General features: G+C 48.6%; 1 protein-coding gene across 4 annotated transcripts; it reads right to left on the reverse strand.

Annotated features, from left to right (window-relative positions):
* Positions 1-11,569: 11,569 nt before the first annotated feature.
* NPAS4 (neuronal PAS domain protein 4) lies at positions 11,570-17,215 on the reverse strand. Of its 4 annotated transcripts, XM_027532309.1 has the most exons (8): positions 16,850-17,211; positions 15,995-16,146; positions 15,715-15,817; positions 15,331-15,604; positions 15,037-15,146; positions 14,552-14,687; positions 13,019-14,436; positions 11,570-12,320 (listed from the first exon to the last, which is right to left on the reverse strand). In XM_027532309.1, the coding sequence occupies exons 1-8, from the start codon at positions 17,022-17,024 to the stop codon at positions 12,292-12,294; spliced, it is 2,397 nt and encodes a 798-aa protein (XP_027388110.1). In that variant the 5' UTR covers positions 17,025-17,211; the 3' UTR covers positions 11,570-12,291. The 4 variants fall into 4 exon arrangements, with proteins under 4 accessions (XP_027388110.1, XP_027388108.1, XP_027388111.1 ...); XM_027532307.1 differs by having other exon boundaries at positions 11,570-14,436; positions 16,850-17,212; XM_027532310.1 differs by lacking the exon at positions 15,037-15,146 and having other exon boundaries at positions 15,331-15,817; positions 16,850-17,214.
* Positions 17,216-18,793: the final 1,578 nt, after the last annotated feature.

The following is an 18,793-nucleotide window of genomic DNA, read 5'->3' on the forward strand; positions in this document are numbered from 1 at the left end:
CTTGCAGTTTCTGCTTTGGGACGGTGCTGACAGTAGCCACCACGGACAGACGTCAGCTGCCCTGGGAAGTAGGAGTTTCTCAGATGTGTAGTCTGAGGTTCAGCCAGGTAGAGCAACTTGCCCAAGGTCTGACCAGACAGAGGAAGGAGAAAATCTTGTCTTTTCTGCCTTCCTAGGGGTGAGAGAGGAAAATCCCATGGACGGAGAAGCCTGGTAGGCTGCAGTCCATGGGTCGCTAAGAGTTGGACATGACTGAAGCAACTTAGCAGCAGCAGCAGGGGTGAGAGAACGGACAGGGCAGGCAGGGGCTGTGGATGTTGGGCTTGCTTCCATCAGAAAGGCCTCCTGTCTCTGGTGGACTCGCAGCCTCCACAGAAACAGACCCTTTTGAAGACTTCAGATCACAGCCCCAAGCAGAGTTGCTACACAGAGTACCCTGGATCCCAAGGGCTGCCTCAGACCTGTCCATTAAACTGACCCTGACTCAGAGTCAGGTGATACCAAAATGTGAATACTGTGGGGTTTATGGCTACAGACCTGCAGAAGAAGCAAAGCATCAGTAGGTTCCTGCCCACAGTGGGAGAAGTTCTTGGAACCTGGCCGTTTGTTTTTCCGTGAGTCATAATATAATGGACTCCTGTCCTCACAGAGAAGAGAGGAGGAGTCTGGGGAGAAATGGGATTCACATTTACCAAGCACCTGTTATGTGCCCAGGCATGTGGTTTTACACCAAGAAGACTTGGAAAGCTTAGAAAAAACCCTACAGGAAAAGAAAAGCCTCGAGTAATCCCCTCCCACCCAGATGAGACTCCTGCCAATATATTGCCATTTATCTTTTCTACTTTGGTTTTTCTTTATATGTAATGCTTTAAGAAAAACAAATTTGGGTCATATTCTATATACTGTTGTATTCTACTTGTAGCTTGGCAATTATTTAGAATATTTTTTCATTATTTCCTTAAAACAGTTTTTAATAGCTACTTCGTGTTTTATGAGTAGACTATTGTTTAGTTACCAAGGCCTCAACTGTTGGTTAGTTTTTGTTTGCATAAAAAAACCAACAAACAAACCCACAGCCCTGTGATGAACATCGTTTGGTCCTCTGCTTCAGGATCTCCTAAAACTGCAATCAGTTGAGTCAGCTGAGGCTGTGGTCTCATCTGAGGCTTGACTGGGGAAGGATCCACTTTCAAACTCACGGGGTTGTTGGCAGCATTTAGTTCTTTCTGAACTGCTGGACTGAGGGCCACGGTTTCTTGCTGGTTGTCAAGTCAGGGGCCACCCTCGGTTCTATTCTGCCAAGCTGTATAGTCTTAGGCAAGTTACTTACCTACTCTGTGACTTAGATCCTCATCTATACGATAGGGAAGATAGTGCCTATCTCAAAAGGTTGCAGGAATAACTCCATATACGGTCAATTAATTTATGACAAAGGAGCCAAGAATATTCAGTGGGGAAAGGTCTTCAATAAACGGTCCTGGGGAAGGTGAACAACCACATGCCAAAGAATGAAACTTGAGAAATTAATTCAGGAACTTCCCTGGTGTCCAGTGATTAAGACTGCACTTCCAGTGTAGGGAGCGGAGATTCGATTCCTGGTCACAAAACAAGATCCCACATGCTGCATCCAAGGTCCTGCAGGCTGCAACAAAGATCTCCTGTGCTGCAACTAAGACCTGGCATAGTCGAATAAATATAAGACTTGAGCATAAGACCTGAAACCGTAAATCTAGAAGAAAACATTGGTTTTGGCAATGATTTGGCAATGAGCTTTTTGATTTAATCTCAAAAGCAAAGGCGACAAAAGCAAAAATAAACGGCATATCAAATTAAAAAACTTCTGCACAGCGAAGGAAGTCATCAACAAAGGGAAAATGCAACCTACAGAATAGGAAGAAAAAGTGTTTAAATCATATATCTGATGAGATAATATCCAAAGTATATAAAGAACTCCATGACTCAATAGCAAAAAAAAAATTGAGCATACACATAAACTCTAGTATTATTCAAGAACAAGCAATTATCTCCCTGCACATCTCCTTTAGCCACTGCTGCATTTCTGTTTTTTTTTCACCATAACACTTTATAAAGAATCGTCTAAACAGACTGTCTATGCTTTTCATCTCCCATTCACTCTGTGCTTAAAGTGTTCTTTGTCTCAGTCTTGTGTCTATTATTAAATACACCTACAACAATCTCTATTGGCTTAGAGTCAGCCTGATCTTTTTTTTTAACATTCTCTCCACCTTTTTCTATCTTTATGAGAGACCACCCAAAGCTTACTCCCAGTGGGTTCCCTCTGCCTGGACTAAACCCAATCAGCTTGCACCTAAAATGGGAAGGTATCTCCAGGGAGAAAGACATCTGGTGATTATCAGCTCACACATGAAGGGCTCTTTCCTCTCTGGACTTTTAGTTCATCTAGTTCTTGTTTTTTCTACAGCTCTATGATGTCTTTGGCAACATGAGTTTTATTAGGGAGAATGGAACTGAGGGTGGCCTCTGACTGACAACCAGCAAGAAACTGAGGCCCTCAGTCTAGTAAAATAAGAGTTTTACAATCTATTAATGCTTTTCTAGTTATCAGAATGGAACACTGGGTAATAAACTATCACACTTAAGTAACTGGCGCTGTATATGACATAATTATACTCTATATGCAGTATATGGCAAGGTGTGTGTGTGTGTGTGCTGTGTCCCACTCTGTGACCCCAAGGACTGCGGCCTGCCTGGCTTCTCTGTCCATGGGATTTTCCAGGCAAGAATACTAGAGTGGATTGCCATTTCCTTCTCCAGGGGATCTTCCCTACCCAGGGACCAAACGTGGGTCTCCTGCCTTGGCAGATGGATTCTTTACCACCAGTGCCATCTGGGAACCCCAGTATATGCCACTAATTTTTTCTTAAAATAATGATTTTTAATTACATGTGTTCATTATATAAATAGTGTCATTTTATTTCCTTTAGTTCAAATAACTGAAATAGAAAATAATATTTTGGATTGTGTACTTTCACTGAAACTTGCCCTGGATTATAGTAGCCTGTGGTACATTAAGAGGCCCAGATCATAGGCAATTCGTTTTCAGAAAATGTACAAATGGGCCACTCAGCACATTGTTTTATAATTTTTTTGCCAAAACAAAAAAACATCTTCATATGGCACTACGACTTTTTGGCTCTTCCAGTTTTCCACTATTTTTCCATGGCTGTGCTAGGTCTTGCCGCCGTGTTGGCTTCTCTCTAGTTTCAGTGAACAGGGGCCACCCTCCAGTTGTGCTGCACGGGCATCTCATCGCAGTGACTTCTCTTATTGTGGAGCACAGGCTTTAGGATGGGCAGGCTTCAGTAGTTATGGCTCGTGGGCTCAGCAGTTGCGGCTCCCAGGCTCTAGAGCACAGGTTCAGTAATTGTGGCACTCGGGTTTAGATGCTCCAAGGCCTGTGGGACCTTTCTGGATCCGGGATTGAACCCATGTCTCCTGCATTGGCAGGTGGATTCTTTACCACTGAGTCACCAAGGAAGCCCTCCAATTGTTTTTTAATTTTAGTTTTCATCTATTTTATTGTTAGAGGTTCTACTGGCTCTTTTTCAAGTCTGCTTTATCACTGTTACCATTTCATGTTCCCCATAGACGTTCTTGACTTTGTAATTTACTTCTTTAAACATGAAAAAATATAGTTGTTTTAAATTCATGACTGACTACTCCAATATATGTTACTGTGTATGTTTGCTCTGCAAATTCTTGTTCATATTGTCTTGCTTCCTTGTGTGTCTGGTTATCTTTGATTGTGTCCTGCTCAATGCCTGTGACACATTATTTCTGGGAGCTCCTTGAGGCTTAAGATGGATATGCCCTCATCCAGAGAGGTTGGGAATTAGTCCTGCCAGCACCAGACGATACTACAAAAGTCCTGATGCTCATCTCATCCCAGTCTAAATAAACATCAACTCTTCATCCAGTTGCTAAAGTCAGAGATACAAGGCGCCTCTCATTTCCTCATCCCCACTTTAAATGCCTTAGCAAATCATGTTAGTTCTGTGTCCAAAGTGGGCTTCCCTGGTGGCCAAGATGGCAGAGAATCTGCCCATAATGCAGGAGGCCTGGCTTCAACCCCTGGGTCAGGAAGGTCCCATGGAGAAGGGAATGGCAACCCACTCCAATATTCTTGCCTGGAGAATTCCATGGACAGAGGAGCGGGGTGCAATCCATGGGGTTGCAAAGAGTCAGATACGACTGAATGACTAACACATACATACACACAAACACACACACACACACATCTCCGAAGTAGCCCAAATCCAGTCCTTTACTTCCGTTCATACCTGGTGAAAGCTCTCATTTCCTCCTGCCTGCACCACTGCAGGAGCCTACCTGGCCTCTCGGCTTCCACTCTTGCTTCCTCCAATCCTTTCTCCACACATTGTCAGGGGGTTGGCTTTAATCTGTGAATCAAATCATGTCATTCTCCTGCTTAGATCTCCTCAATGGATCCCTACTGCATGTGGAGATAAAATCTGTTTCCTGTCACGGTTTTAGGCCCTGAGTAATCTTTCCCCTCCTCTCCAACGTCTCTTCCTCTGGCTGGCCTGGATCCAGCCACACTGATGTCCTTGCTAGTCCTTAAGCAGGTGAAAGCCTTTCCCATCTCCTCTTGCTTTCCTTTGGCCTGGAACATTCTTACTCCTGTTTCTCATCTTTGAGGTCTTAACTCAATGTTGCCTCCTAGGAAAAGGCTTCCCGTCACCGCACTCTAAGTCAGGACTCTGACCGCAGCTGTGGTTCTCTACCAAAGCAGCGGCTCTGTCCCTGACTGCATGTACTGTATGCGCCTTTGAGATTTTATTCACTTTTGTTGCATCTACCCACGGCTGCTTCAGCCTCTTCAGCTGAAGAAGCTGGTGTTGAATGGTTCTATGAAGACCTACAGGACCTTCTAAACTAACAGCAAAAAAGATGCCCTTTTCATCATAGGAGATTGGAATGTAAAAGTAGGAAGTCAAGAGATACCTGGATAACAGGCAAGTTTGGTCTTGGAGTACAAAATGAAGCAGGACAAAGGCTAAGAGTTTTGTCAAGAGAACATACTGGTCATAGCAAAGACCATCTTCCAACAACACAAGAGGTGACTCTGCATATGGACATCACCAGATGGTCAGTATCAAAATCATATTGATAACATTCTTTGCAGCTGAAGATGGAGAAGCTCTATACAGTCAGCAAAAACAAGGCCAGGAGCTGACTGCGACTCAGATCATGAACTCCTTATTGAAAAATTCAAACTTAAATTGAAGAAAGTAGGGAAAACCATTAGACCATTCAAGTATGACCTAAATCAAATCCCTTATGATTATACAGTGGAAGTGATAAATCAATTCAGGGGATTAGACCTGATACAGAGCCTGAAGAATATGGCTGGAGGTTCGTAACACTGTACAGGAGGTGGTGACCAAACCCGTCCCAAAGAAAAGAAATGCAAGAAAGGCAAAATGGTTGTCTGAGGAGGCCTTACAAATAGCAGAGAGAAGAATGCAAATGAAAGGCCAAGGAGAAAGAGAAAGATATACCCATCTGAATGCAGAGTTCCAACAAAGTGCAAGGAGAGATAAGAAAGCCTCTGAACTGAACAGTGCAAAGAAATAGAAGAAAACAATAGAATAGACAGACAGAAGATCTCTTTGCTATTCTCAATAGAAATAAAAAGATCTCTTCAGGAAAATTGAAGATACCAAGAGAACATTTCATGCAAAGATGGGCACAATAAAGGACAGAAACAGCATGGACCTAACAGAAGCAGAAGATATTAAGAAGAGGTGGCAAGAATTCACAGAAGAACTGTGCAAAAAAAGATCTTAATGACCTGGATAATCACAATGGTGTGGTTGTTCATCTAGAGCCAGACATCTTGATGTGTGAAGTCAAGTGCACCTTAGGAAGCATTACTACAAGCAAAGCTAATGGAGGTGATGGAATTCCAGCTGAGCTATTTAAATCTTAAAAGATGCTGCTGCTAAAGTGCTGCAGTCAATATGTCAGCAAATTTTGAAAACTCAGCAGTGACCACAGGACTGGAAAAGGTCAGTTTTCATCCCATTTCCAAAGAAGGGCAATGCCAAAGAGTGCTCAAACTACCATATGACTGTGCTCATTTCACATGCTAGCAATGTTCAAAATTCTCAACAGTATGTGAACCAAGAACTTCCAGATGTACAAGCTGGATTTAGAAAAGGCAGAGGAGCAAGAGATCAAATTGCTAACATCCATTAGATCATAGAGAAAGCAGGGGAATTCCAGAAAAACATCTATTTCCGCTTCATTGACTACACTAAATCCTTTGACTTTGTGGATCACAACAAACTGGAAAATTCTTCAAGAGATGGGAACATCATTCCACCTTACCTGCCTCTTGAGAAACCTGTATGCAGGCCAAGAAGCAACAGTTAGAACTGGACATGAAACAAAAGGACTGGTTCAAAACTGGGAAAGGAGTATGTCAAGGCTGTATATTGTCACCCTGCTTATTTAATTTATATGGAGAGTACACCACACGAAATGCCAGGCTGGATGAAGCACAAGCTGGAATCAAGATTTCTGGGAGAAATATCAACAACCTCAGATATGCAGATGACACCACCCTTACGTCAGAAAGCAAAGAGAATTTAAAGAGCTTCTTGATGAATGTGCAAGAGGAGAGTGAAAAAGCTGACTTAAAACTTCACATTCGAAAAACCAAGATCACGACATCTGGTCCCATCACTTGTTGCCCTAATAACTCACCGGGAGCAAGTGACGAGAATGAAGACAGAACACGAAACCTGGTGCAATGGTCAGGGGACCTGCAGCCTCTACTGGACTGAGGTGCACAGTCCACTCTGAGTCTGGCTTTTATTCCTAACTGCAGACTACAAGACTTTCTCAGATTTCATCTTTCTCAAGACACATGCCGTGTTAATCACCTGCTCCTAAGTGTCGTGGACTACACTGACACAGTCCAGATCTCCTGTGTTTACCCTAGGTCGTCCCCTTCTGGGCTAGTCTCAGGAACAGTTAGTAAGTGCATAAGCAGCCTTCATGCCTGGCGCTGACTCAGTGTTCCAAGGTCCATGCTTTCATGATCCCAGTCATACTCCCTTCTGGGTCTGGCCTTGGGGGTTGTAACAAGGAGATTATTCTTAAGGAGAATGTGAAAGATAATCGTTTACATAATTTCTTAATATATGCTGTTTTTCCAGGTGCTATTTCTGTGAAATTTCTCAAGGTTGTGAAAGTACGTTATTAGGAATTCCCATTATAGTCACTCATGGCAAATAGATGGGGGAAAGTGAAAGCAGTGACAGATTTTGTTTTCTTGGGCTCCAAAATCACTGTGGGTGGTGACTGCAGCCATGAAATTAAAAGACACTTGCTTTTTGGAAGGAAAGCTATGACCAACCTAGAGAGCATATTAAAAAGCAGAGACATCACTTTGCTGACAAAAGTCTGTATAGTCAAAGCTATGGTTTTTCCAGTAGTCATGCACAGATGTGAGAGTCAGACCATAAAGAAGACAGCACTGAAGAATTGATGCTTGTTAAACTGTGGTGGTGGAGAAGATTCTTTGAGAGTCCCTTGGACAGCAGGGAGATCAAACCAGTCAATCCTAAAGGAAATCAACCCTGAATATTCATTAGAAGTCTTGATGCTGAAGCTGAAGCTCCACTACTTTGGCCACCTGATGTGAAGAGCCAGCTTATTGGAAAAGACCCTAATGCTGGGAAATATTGAGGGCAGAAGGAGAAGGGAGCGACAGAGGATGAGATGGTTGGATGGCATCATTGGCACAATGGACATGAGTTTGAGCAAACTCCGGGAGATAGTGAAGGACAGGGAAGCCTGGTGTGCTGCAGTCCATGGGGTTGCAAAGAGCAGGACCCAACTTAGCTACTGAACAACAGTAACAACCCACAGCTAGAATGTAAGCTCTGTGGGCCCAGGGATCTTTACCTTTTTTTTTCTTTTGGCTGCCTTGGGTCAGTTGCAGCATGCAGGATCTTCATTGCTGCATGTGGGATCTTTTGTTGCAGGTCACAGACCCTCTTGTTGTGGCATGTGGGCTCACTTGCTCCATGGCGTGTGGGATCTTAGTTCCCGGGCCAGGGATGGAACCCATGTCCCCTGCATTGCAAGGCAGAGTCTTAACCACTGGACCAGCAGAGAATCCCCACTTTGTCTGTTCACTGATGTTTCCCTAAGCACCCAGAACAGTCCCTGGCACCTGTAGATTTTGTAAATATTTACCACATTAAAAAATAAGGATGCAGAGCCAGCCCTTGAGGTCAGTCTCTATGCCCCCAAACTTGAACCTTTTCTCTTACATTCTGCTCCCAGGACAGAGTTTGGTATTGGTGGGAAGGAAACTGGCTGAGGGTTTGATCTGGCTTCTTCAGCAATTCTGGGAGTGCCATCTGGGCACGTTCTTTCCTCTCCAGCCTCAGTTTATCCATGTGTTCTAAGCTCTGATGGTCTCAGTCACAGGGACCTCACCAGGGAGAGAAACAGAAGCAGATCCTTCTCTGTCCAGCAGGTGGAGCCATTGGCTCTTCTGGACTTGGTGGCTGGGCTCTCATATTCAATGAATGCTGAGAAGGCTTCAGATCAAAACACACACTCTGCTGTCACCTACTGCCACCACCACCAAACACCAGAGAGGTGTTTCTCTATTCTCACGTATTTTTAATTTTTACAATGTCCCTTTATTTAGTTTTGCCTTTTAAAGAAACTTTAAATTTCAGAATAGATTCAGATGTACAGATATGTGAAAATAGTAGTTTCCATCTACTCCATACTTATTATTTCCTGTATTATTAACACTGTACACTTATGTGGTACATTTGTCACAATTAATGATCAAACATCAATACATTATTATTAACTAAAATCCACACTTTATTCAGGTTTCCTTAGTTTTTGTGGGGTTTTTTTTTTTTTTTTTTTTGGCCATGCCATTCGGCATATGAGACCTTGGTTTCCCGGTCAGGGATTGAACCCATGTCCCCTGCATGGGAAGCACAGGGTCTTAACCACTAGACTGCCAGGGAAGCCCCTTAGTTTTTAACCTATGTCCTTTTTGCTGTTCCAAGATCCTGTCTAGAATATATTGTATTTTGTCTTCATGTTTCCTTAGGCTCTTCTTGACTGTTGCAACTTCTCAAACTTGAACTGATTTTGCTCACCCTTGATTTTGAGGACAACCAGGGAGGTTTATAGGGTTCAGTCAACTGAGCAACTGAACTGAAATGAACTGATTTCAAAATGATTGCCACAATAGGTTTAGTTAACAAACCAGAGAGGTTTTTAGATGGAACTCTAGTATATGTCTTGAGTTTATGATCACTTAAGATTCCAAGGTGAAAGATACAACTCTCAGGCCTCTGCAGAACTTAGGAACAAAATTTTGTGGTAGAAATTGCTGACTTTCTACCCAAATCGTTGGGCTGATCTTCAGAAGTGGTCCTCTCGATAAAATATTTCTAGTATGTCTGCCATGCGTCTGACCCTGTACTTGGTTGGGGGCTGAGCAGGCACAGAGTCCTCTTAGGGCTCACAGGAGTGAGCTTTTTCCTCTTTGGGCCGTGATGCCCGGCATGTGGGGTCTTAGTCCCCCAGCCAGAGATTGAACCTGTGTCCCTTGCAGTGGAAGCCCAGAGTCTTAACCACTGGACCACCAGGGAAGTGCCTATAGGCCAGTTCTTTTAACTTGGAGAACAGACGCACAGGAATTAAGGACAAGATTGCACCTTCCTGTTTCACCCAAGGATGTGTTCAAGGTGGAAAAAAGTCATCAGTTCAGTTCAGTCGCTCAGTCGTGTCTGACTCTTTGTGACCCCATGGACTGCAGTACGCCAGGCCTTCCTGTCCATCGCCAACTCCCAGAGTTTACTCAAACTCACGTCCATTAAGTTGGTGATGCCATTCAACCATCTCATCCTCTACGTCCCCTTCTCCTCCTGCCTTCAATCTTTCCCAACATCAGGGTCTTTTCAAATGAGTCAGTTCTTTGCATCAGGTGGCCAAAGTATTGGAGTTTCAGCTTCAGCATAAGTCCTTCCAATGAATATTCAGGACTGATTTCCTTTAGGATGAACTGGTTGGATCTCCTTGCAGTCCAAGGAACTCTCAAGAGTCTTCTCCAACACCACAGTTCAAAAGCATCAATTCTTTGGCGCTCAGCTTTCTTTAGAGCCCAACTCTCACATCCATACGTGACTACTGGAAAAACCATCCTTGGAATGTCTTCCTTCCCATAGGACCTCTGAAGTGCATGGCTTCAGAGCTGGAGGGTTTGGAGTAAGAGGAGGTTTGCAGAATTCTCAGTGTTGAGCTCTCAGTTCCTGGAATCTAGCCTGTGTATTCGCTGGATTGGGGTGGGGGCCTTCCCCACTTTGAGAAAGTAACTTGTGAGCCTTTTCAGTCACCATTGACTTCTGATTCACTTTAATAACTTAGACCTTTCTGTGCTCCTCACCTTATAGGAGGCCCCATCTTTGGGAGGTCAGGGATGTTTCCTTTAACTCCATTTCATCTGCAAAGAAGCTGAGGCTCAGGTCACACTCGGCAAATAGTTGTGCAGGTGGGATTTGAATCCAGGTCTTTCTGTCTCCTAATTTTTATTCCTGCCCCCACCATACTCTGTGGTTGTTGACCCTCAAGCTTGGATGAAGACAGTGTTTTTGGAAACCTTTTCTCTTGACTAAGTTATATTCTGCTCAGGAGTTCAGGGTCTGCTCTAGCTCCCAGACCTGGAGGGGAAGAGGCCCCTGCTCCCGCCTAAGCCTGCCCTTCTCAGGGAATCTGGGATGGATGATTTGAGATGATGATTCATGGGCTCTTGGGGAAGAGGGGACAGGCCAGGGCTTGGACACAGATGATGTGGGGATGTCTCCCACCTGTGCCTCTCCCTACCTGTGGGGGCAAATCCCCTTTTACCTCTGATCCTCAATTTCTCCATCAATGAAATACACCTGTCCAGAGGCTTTATTGCATTGAATAAGTGATATAAAAGTGTCAGCTGCAAGCTACATGCAGGGATTGTGGAGAGGTGCGGAGGTTACCATCTCCAATGAGAAGATCTGGGGCCTTAAATCCAGGGAATTTGCTTGCCTATAGGGCCAGGCTGAAGAAAGAAACTCATGTCCTGAAACTTCACACTCACATCCAGGAAAATGCCTAGCTGGATCCCCTACCCACCCCAGACCTTTCTGCCCCCTTCCACACTGGGAGGACTGGAAGTCTGGACCAGAGACAAGACTCCAATGCCCTCTAGCACTGGACACCAAAGCATCTTAAAGTTAAGACGTAGCATCTGTTTCAGCTCCCAGCTCTTAGCACAGGGTGGACCACATGTAGAACACTTAGGTGTTGCGTTAATGAATGAATGAGTAAATGAATGAGTGAGTACATGAGTGAACAAAGAAATGCCAGGGCTGTCAGTGCATCTAAAGTTTCCCTCCCGACCCCCAGGCTCCTGTCGGGGCCTCTCAACCTTCTTGAATCCCCACTCTACCCTTTTCACAGAAGAGCTCGACACCAGGAGTACCAAAAAGGCAAACTGGACTTTATTATAAAGTTGGCTACAAAGTCACCGCAGCACCACGAGGTGGCCACCTGGGCAGGCCCAGGCAGTCGGGCAGCCGGGTGAGTCCCGCACCAGGTACACGCACTCGTGCAAGCACACGTGTGACGGCGGCAGGTCTGCCTTCCTCCATCGGAAAGGAACGTAGCGTCTCTTCGCGCCCCCCACCCCAGGCGCGGGGCGCAAAAGTCACAAGAAGAGCCGCCAGGGCGGCAGAGTCCATCGGAATTGAAATCCCGTTACTGGTGTGTAGAGAATTCTACGTGGGTGTCAAGAGCCCCTCAGGGCACAGGCTGGCCCAGATGGGCACTGCCTTTCCCCCACCAAGACCCAGGGGTGACTTGGCCCCCAGGAGTGGAGAACTGGCCCAGGCCCATGGGGCAGCGCGGGGCGGGGGAAGTGAGACTCCCCCATTCTCCGCTTGAAATCCCATTCAAGGAAACTCACTACGAGTGAATACAGATTGAAATGGAAACTGGGATCGTTTGATGTCTCTAAATTTTAAAAAGAAGCTCCCCTCCCTTGTCCTCCCACCTCCCCCCCCAAATCCTGAAGGGCCTGGGGAATCAGATCTATCCCCCTCTGGCCCCCAGAATCCCCCCAACAACCCCGGGGGGGTGGAGAACGGCTCCACGTCTTGATGACAATATGCCATACTTGACGACGTTAAGTCACAGACTTATTCAAAACGTTGGTTCCCCTCCACTTCCATCTGCAGAGAGATAGAGAGAGAGAGACAGACAGTCAGTTAGGCTTATTAGGAGAGATAGGCTGAGGGTGTGATGTACCATTGGCACATGGGATGGGCTTCAAATATCTTGGTCCCATGACTGATCACCAGAGGCTCAGCAGATAAAGGAGCAGTTTGGATGAATGGAGTGAAACTATGGCTGTGGTTTTGGAAAGGATGTAGCCATAGCAAGGACTCTCTCATGGGGCCAAGGGCTGAGTCCCACTGTCTTTATCAAACTCCTGTCAAATCTCACTCTGTATTCCCTTTAGGGGACAAAGAATACTGGCACTAATCCTTCTTCCATCAACTTGTTGTGTAACCCTAAGCAAGTTTCTTTAACTCTGGGACCCTTGATTAACTTCATTTATGAAATGGGTTGGGATAGCAGACCTAGGTCCCTCATAGAGTTAGGAAGCACCAACTATTATTCAAGATTCTTTTGTATTTTATCCCACACCCTAACCTCTGCCCTCAAGGCCTAATTATCCAGAACCTCCATATTATTTTCCATTAGTACTTGCTCTACACCGCAAGTGAAGTTATCCTAACAACTAGAATAATAAATATCTCACTAATAAAACTGAGGTACAGAGAGGGGAATTTACTTGTCTAGCTCCACCCAGCGCCTTGTTGGCAAGACAGGAACTTGAGTTCTTGAACATTCTGGCTGGACTCACCTTTATGGAAGCTGTCTTGAACTTGGCTCTGGAGTTGATGCAACTCATCAGTAAACCCATCGTAGGGGAATGCTGAGACACCTGTCTCAAAGGCGGTTTCATATGTGGCCAGGTCCTCCAGGAAGCTGCGGTCTTCTGGGGACAGGTTGTTGCAAGGCGATGGGGCCCCTCCTGGGACCGCTGCCTCGGGATCCTCAGACTCCCATTCCCCATTGGGGTCTGGGGTAGAGAGATCCATGAAGATGTCTTCCACGGGCGTCTCTTCCAGGAACAGATCAGGGTCAGTCAGGAAATCCAGATCCTGGCATTTCCAGGGTTTCAGTTCCAGGCTGAGCACAGGGGGACCAGCCCCCGACAGGGAAAGGTTAGAGTCCAGGGGCTCCAGCCCCCCAAGTGGTTCCAGCCCACCGGTGCCAGCCTCAGCCGAGAAGGGTCGGTCCATGCCCTGAGCCAACTGGCTGATCTGCTGAATGAGACGGTCTATCTCACTCTGCTCCTTCTCAGAATAGTGGAAAAAACTCTGCTTGACTGGCGAGGCCTCAGGTGTAAGAAGGCCTTCAGGCACCAGGGGGACATCCACAGAGAGGGGACCCCGGAGCTGGGCTAGGGCCAAGAGTGTGCAATCCCCATTACCAGGGCTGCTAGGACTTGGGGGCAACTTCTCATAGAGAAAACTGCATCCCTCCTGGGCGAAGTAAGTCTTGCTGGAATTGGGGCTCAGTTGTTCTGGAAAAGTTTGCCTGGGGCTGTTCAGGTGTGCTTGGAATGATGTGCTGGGAGAAGTTAGCTGCTCCTGGGCAGGGCTGCTCAGAGGCTCTGGGAAGGTGGCAGCGCTGGGAAGCAGCTGGTCTGGGAAGGTGGAGGTGCAAGGATCTTCATAGCTTCTGGCTGAGGTTTCAGTCAGTTGTCCTTGTAGTGGGCTAGTCAGTGGATCTGGGAAAGTTGCACTGTTGGGCGTCAATTGATCAGAGAAGGTCACGGCGCTTGGAGTCAGCTGTTCTTGTAGAGAGCTGGATGGAGCGGGCATGTGGGTCTGGAAGGGCTCATGGAGGCTGAAGAGGAAGGCACAGCCTCCTGGCTGGTGGGGTGTGTAGGGTGGCGTGCACACAAGGTCCTTGCTCAGGTCTGCTTGAAGAGAAGGCTGAGGGCCTGATGGGAATGTCAGGTAACTGAAGCCAAGGTCCTTGGGTGCTTGGGGAAGCTCTTCTGATGTTGGGACAGCACCTAGCTCAGGAGCACTGGGGAAACTGGTGCTTCTGGGAGGCCCCATGGTGAAGAGTGGATTAGGGCTGGAGCACTGCTCCTGGGAGAGGATGTTCTCCGGGAATGAGGGCAACATGGTCGGGGTGCCCAGGACATAGGCTGCCTGGGTTTCTTCAGAGTTCAACTGCTGGCGGAGGCTCCAGGCTTCCATGTCGCTGGAGGGGAAAGAAGAGGCAGCTGGTAAGGGTTTGGCGTCCATTCCCAGAGTTCTCTGGTTTGTATCTCTTCCTCCACCTCAGCTGCCTCCCGGGCCCCTGCCTTGCAGCTCACCTGATTGGGTAGTTATTGGCAGTAATGGGGCCCTCTGGACCTTCTGAATATAAAAGGCAGTAAATCCATGCCCAGCCTCCAGGCTTAGCCAGCAGTCTCACCACCATCTCTGCCTGAATATCTCCACTTTCAGCCACTGAGGGGAAAGAAGAGATGCAGAGTTAGAACAACCATCACACAGCACCACCCAGACTCCCCGCTTGCTAACTGACCTCTCCACTGAATTAGGGTATCCATGACACCTTCTTTTCTGACTGCCCTCACCTGCACCATTCAACTCCCTATTTTGACCTCACCATGCAGAATCCCCTAGTTCTGATTCTATTCTCACCTTGACTCCTTATCTCAGTGCTCACCCTATGGAATTCAAAACTGTGAGCCTCTGATATCCCCCCAACTTCAATCTTGGTCACAGCTCTTCTTGGTCAGATTTCCCATGCCCTTCCCCACTCCCTGTCTTTTTCTCAGCCTCTCTGGACACTCACACAAGCGGTAGTGTTGAGCAGAAGCGTGGCCCAGGTCCTCAGGGTGTAGCAATCCATACCATGATTTACAGAGCAGCTCACTGCGCTCAAAGCCCAGGTAGATTAGGACACTGGGAAGGTGAAAAGGATGAGATCAGCTTTCTGTTTTCCCTGCTTGATACCCAGTTATCTCCCTCCCCCACCCCCAGGTCTTCTACACCCTTAGATTTCATTCTCCCTGCCCCTGTCTCCAGAAGCTAGGGTCCCCTCATTCTGACCTGCTTTTCTTCTGGGGTCTGAATACTCTGGACTTACCTCTCTGAGATATCCAGAAGGGCCAGGTCCTTAGCATGACGACTCTGGAACATGGCAAGGAAGAGTGAGGCTGGGCCAGGACCAGGGCCAGGGCCAGGGCCGGGGCGGGGTCTTGTCTCCAGTGGAGCGCAGAAAGCTGTGAACACAGGATTTCCTGCCCAGTAGGCCCCAGGTGGGTGAGCGTGGAATCGACCTCGAATAAGCACCAGTTTGTTGCCTGCACTCTGGCGCCTGAGGGACTTGGAGGTGTTGAAGCGACAGCGGAAGAGGCGATCTGGGTGAGTGAAAGAAAAGCTAGTGAGAAGGTGAATGGCTGAGAGACAAAAATGGGAAGGAGCAAGGCAGCAGGACGGATATTGAATTGAGAAAGAAGGGTGTTCTCACCAGTATCCAGGGCAGAGGGCAGGGCGAGTTGCTGGCGCACAGTTAGGTGGTCAGCTGGATCAATGATGTCATAGATACTGTCACCCTGGGCTACCAGGTCCACCTAGAGAAAGGTAAAGGAGAGATGACCATTGGTGAAGGCAACAAAAGCCAATCTTTGGCATACAGCATCTTGTAGGGTATAACCCCCCCCCAGTAATTCTCAGACTCTCAAAAGGGGGAAACTCATCGTGTCCCCATCTGCACTGCAGTCCAAGCTGAAAGGATCCTCAGCACTCACCATGGAGTGGCCCAGATGCTCGCTCACACTCTCAGACAGATATAGCAGCTTCCCCTCTGCTGTGAACACAAGCAGAAATCCAGGTAGTGCTGCCACTATGTCTTCAAGCTCTTGAGCTGAGAGAAGCCCTGTGGAGCCCGCCAGAGGAGTGCCTGAAGAGTGAGAAGATAGAGTGAATCAGGAGTAAGACTAGGAAGCAAAACAGAAGTGAGAGACTTTGGGATCGAGTTTCTCATGGACCTGCTTCTGCACACACCTGTTGACCTACTGCCCACAGCTCTTGCCCGGGGAACCTGTTGCTGGATCTCTCCAGCTAGCGAGCCCTTCGACTTCTAAGTCGGGGCTGAGGGTTGGAGAATCTGAGTTTCAGGACCACGGACAGCGCTCTAATGCCACCCGAACGTTCAGCACCGCGGGCAGAGCCTTGCAACCCGGTGATGCTGTCAGCACCGTGGACAGCGCTTCACCGGCTGCAGATGAGCCCTTCCACGATAGCGAACAGCGGCTGTGCTTCCCCAGGCTTTGGCTCCGTCCCTGCAACTTCCCAAGCTCCCCTCCCCTGGCTCCCAGAGCGCTTCCGCGCCGGTGAGGACTGGGACCATTCTGTCCTGGCTCTCCTGCTCCCGTAAGTCTGACTCTAGGGACACTATCCACGCTCTCTAACATTTATTCAGTACTAAGGTGAGGTTTGGACAGAACTCAGGAGGCAAAGTAGGAAGTCTTGAGTTCTCCAAGTTCCTTCTCACCCTCAGCTCGCAGACACGCTTCCCTAGACCTGCGGCAGTCCCAGCGGGTTCCCTCAGCTTCCTTCTCCCTGAGACTTCCCAGCTTGAGTCTCAGCCCCGGTTTGCTCACCTCCAGCGAAGAAGACTCCCTTGCGAGTGTAGATGCAGGCAAGACTCATAATGTGCAGGTAGGACAGCCGGACCTTGTCCGCTTCGGCCAGCGGCAGCAGCTCCTTGAGGTTCCGGATCTCAGCGTTGATCTGGTCGCGGCGCGCCTTGGAGGCGCCCTTGGTGGAGCGGTACATGACTAGCGGCTGCGGAGCTCCAGCTCGGGCGCTCCGAACACCTGCGTTTCTGTCCCGACGCACCGATGGCTTCCTCCTTGCTTTCCCGTCTCTCGCTCAGGCTCTTTCTCTCTCTGTCTCCTCTCCTGGGCTCCGCTCGGTTGCGCTGCCCCTTTCGCCTGCCTGGTTCCGCCTTATATAGCTCCCGTCAGGCGTGGGGGGCTCGCTTTAGAGAAAGGGGGGGCGGGAGGCTGGGCTAAGCAAGCTGCAGCGGGAGCGGCTGGCTGAGGTAGGGGGGAGCGCGCTCCTCCTCCCTCCCAGGCTTCCGACGTCACCCGTGACGTAGAGCGAGAGCGGGAGGGGTGCCGGGGGGGGGAGGGGGAAACGGAGGCTGCGGAGGGGGGCCACGGCTGGCAGCAGCTCAGCCCAGAGACAGGCGCTGCTTTAGGAAGGCCTGAAAGGGGGTGCAGGGACCCAGGTGTCCAAGTGTATTCTGCTGAAGGGTCAGGGCCAGGGTTGAGGCTATCTGAAGACCCTGGCAGGAGAGTCTGAAGAGGGCAGGGGGGCTGGGAGGGAGTGTGCTGGTGTGACAACGATTTTTCTAAGGAGGTAAGGGAATGGAGAAGAGCTGAGCGGTACGCAAATTCCCCCTCCTATTTGCCAAAGGTCGAGTTCGTCTGGGGCAGGGGTGGGGGCGGGGAAGGATCTTTCTTGGCCTCTGTAGGATAGGCCACAGCCAGGGTTTCTCTCTAGGGATGACTCAGTCTGGGATTCCCTTAGTCACTTTCAAAGAGCGAATCTCCTCCCCCTCCTTTCCAAACCCGAGGCTTGGTGATTTCGCACGGGGGGCGGGGGGAGGCGGGTCTCATGGGGGTCTAAGTCTCTAGAATGGATGGGGAAAGGGTCCTAAGGTCCTGACGGGTAGGAACCAGCTGAATTTGGCCTTGGTTCTATTTTCCCACAGTCAAGAGTAGGAACACCTACACCAACGCAGCGGTCTGCAGTGACTCTCCGTTTCTCTGTCAACTAATTAACCTCAGCCACTGATGGGAGAAACTGAGGCAGGGTCCCAGGGCCTGGTGAAGATCTGGGTTTATCCCTTCCCCCATTGCCAGCCCCCAGAGCCAGCGGCTCCCCTCTCCCCGCCCCGATTGCAATCCTCAGTCTCCCCGCGGGCCGGGGGCGGGGGCGGGACCGGGGGAATCCCAGCTCCATATTAGGACAGGAATCCTCCGGCGGCAGCCGCGGCGGCGGCGGCGGGCGGGGCCTGACTGCCTCCGCACAGCTCCCGAGGGCTCCCCCCTGCCTTCAGCGGGGAGGATGGGGAAGCAGCAGAGACGCAAGGGGACCGTGCCAGACCCTCTGCGCGATCCATGCACATACCAGAGACCCCTTAACTCGGGCAGGCTGTCCACATTCCCCTCCAACCCCTGCTCAGTCATCGGCGGTAGGATTCCTCGCTGTTTCTCCTTCAACATTCCACCCCCTCGCTCCGCTCCAGATAGTTTCTTTATCTCACTGCCTGCTTGGTGGTCTATCTTGGCTTTGTGTGCCCTCTACTCCTCAAACGTTCCCCTTCTGCTCTCTCCAGTCTCTCTTCTTTGTCACCTTCGTATCCCGAATCCTGTTGCTTTTGCCCTATCTCTCTCTTTTCAGCATGCATGGGGTTTGAAGGGTGCCTTTGTTTCCCCAACCAAAGGAGAAGGAAATAAGCCAGGGGAGGCTTTATCTGAAATTGAGTTCTATGGGATAGGAGTGTATGCGAAATCACTTGAGGGGCTGGGGATGAG

Source organism: Bos indicus x Bos taurus, chromosome 29, assembly GCF_003369695.1.
Source record: "Bos indicus x Bos taurus breed Angus x Brahman F1 hybrid chromosome 29, Bos_hybrid_MaternalHap_v2.0, whole genome shotgun sequence".
Classification (NCBI taxonomy): domain Eukaryota; kingdom Metazoa; phylum Chordata; class Mammalia; order Artiodactyla; family Bovidae; genus Bos; species Bos indicus x Bos taurus.

Excerpts from the sequence above, each read along its gene's own strand:
- NPAS4 (XM_027532308.1), bottom strand. The coding sequence starts at position 17,024 with ATGTACCGCTCCACCAAGGGCGCCTCCAAGGCGCGCCGCGACCAGATC. Across the intron at positions 16,147-16,849 it reads GGGAGTCTTCTTCGCTGGAG|GCACTCCTCTGGCGGGCTCC; the intron begins GTGAGCAAACCG and ends CTCACTCTTCAG. Across the intron at positions 14,688-15,330 it reads CTTCTGGATATCTCAGAGAG|TGGCTGAAAGTGGAGATATT; the intron begins GTAAGTCCAGAG and ends CTTTCCCCTCAG.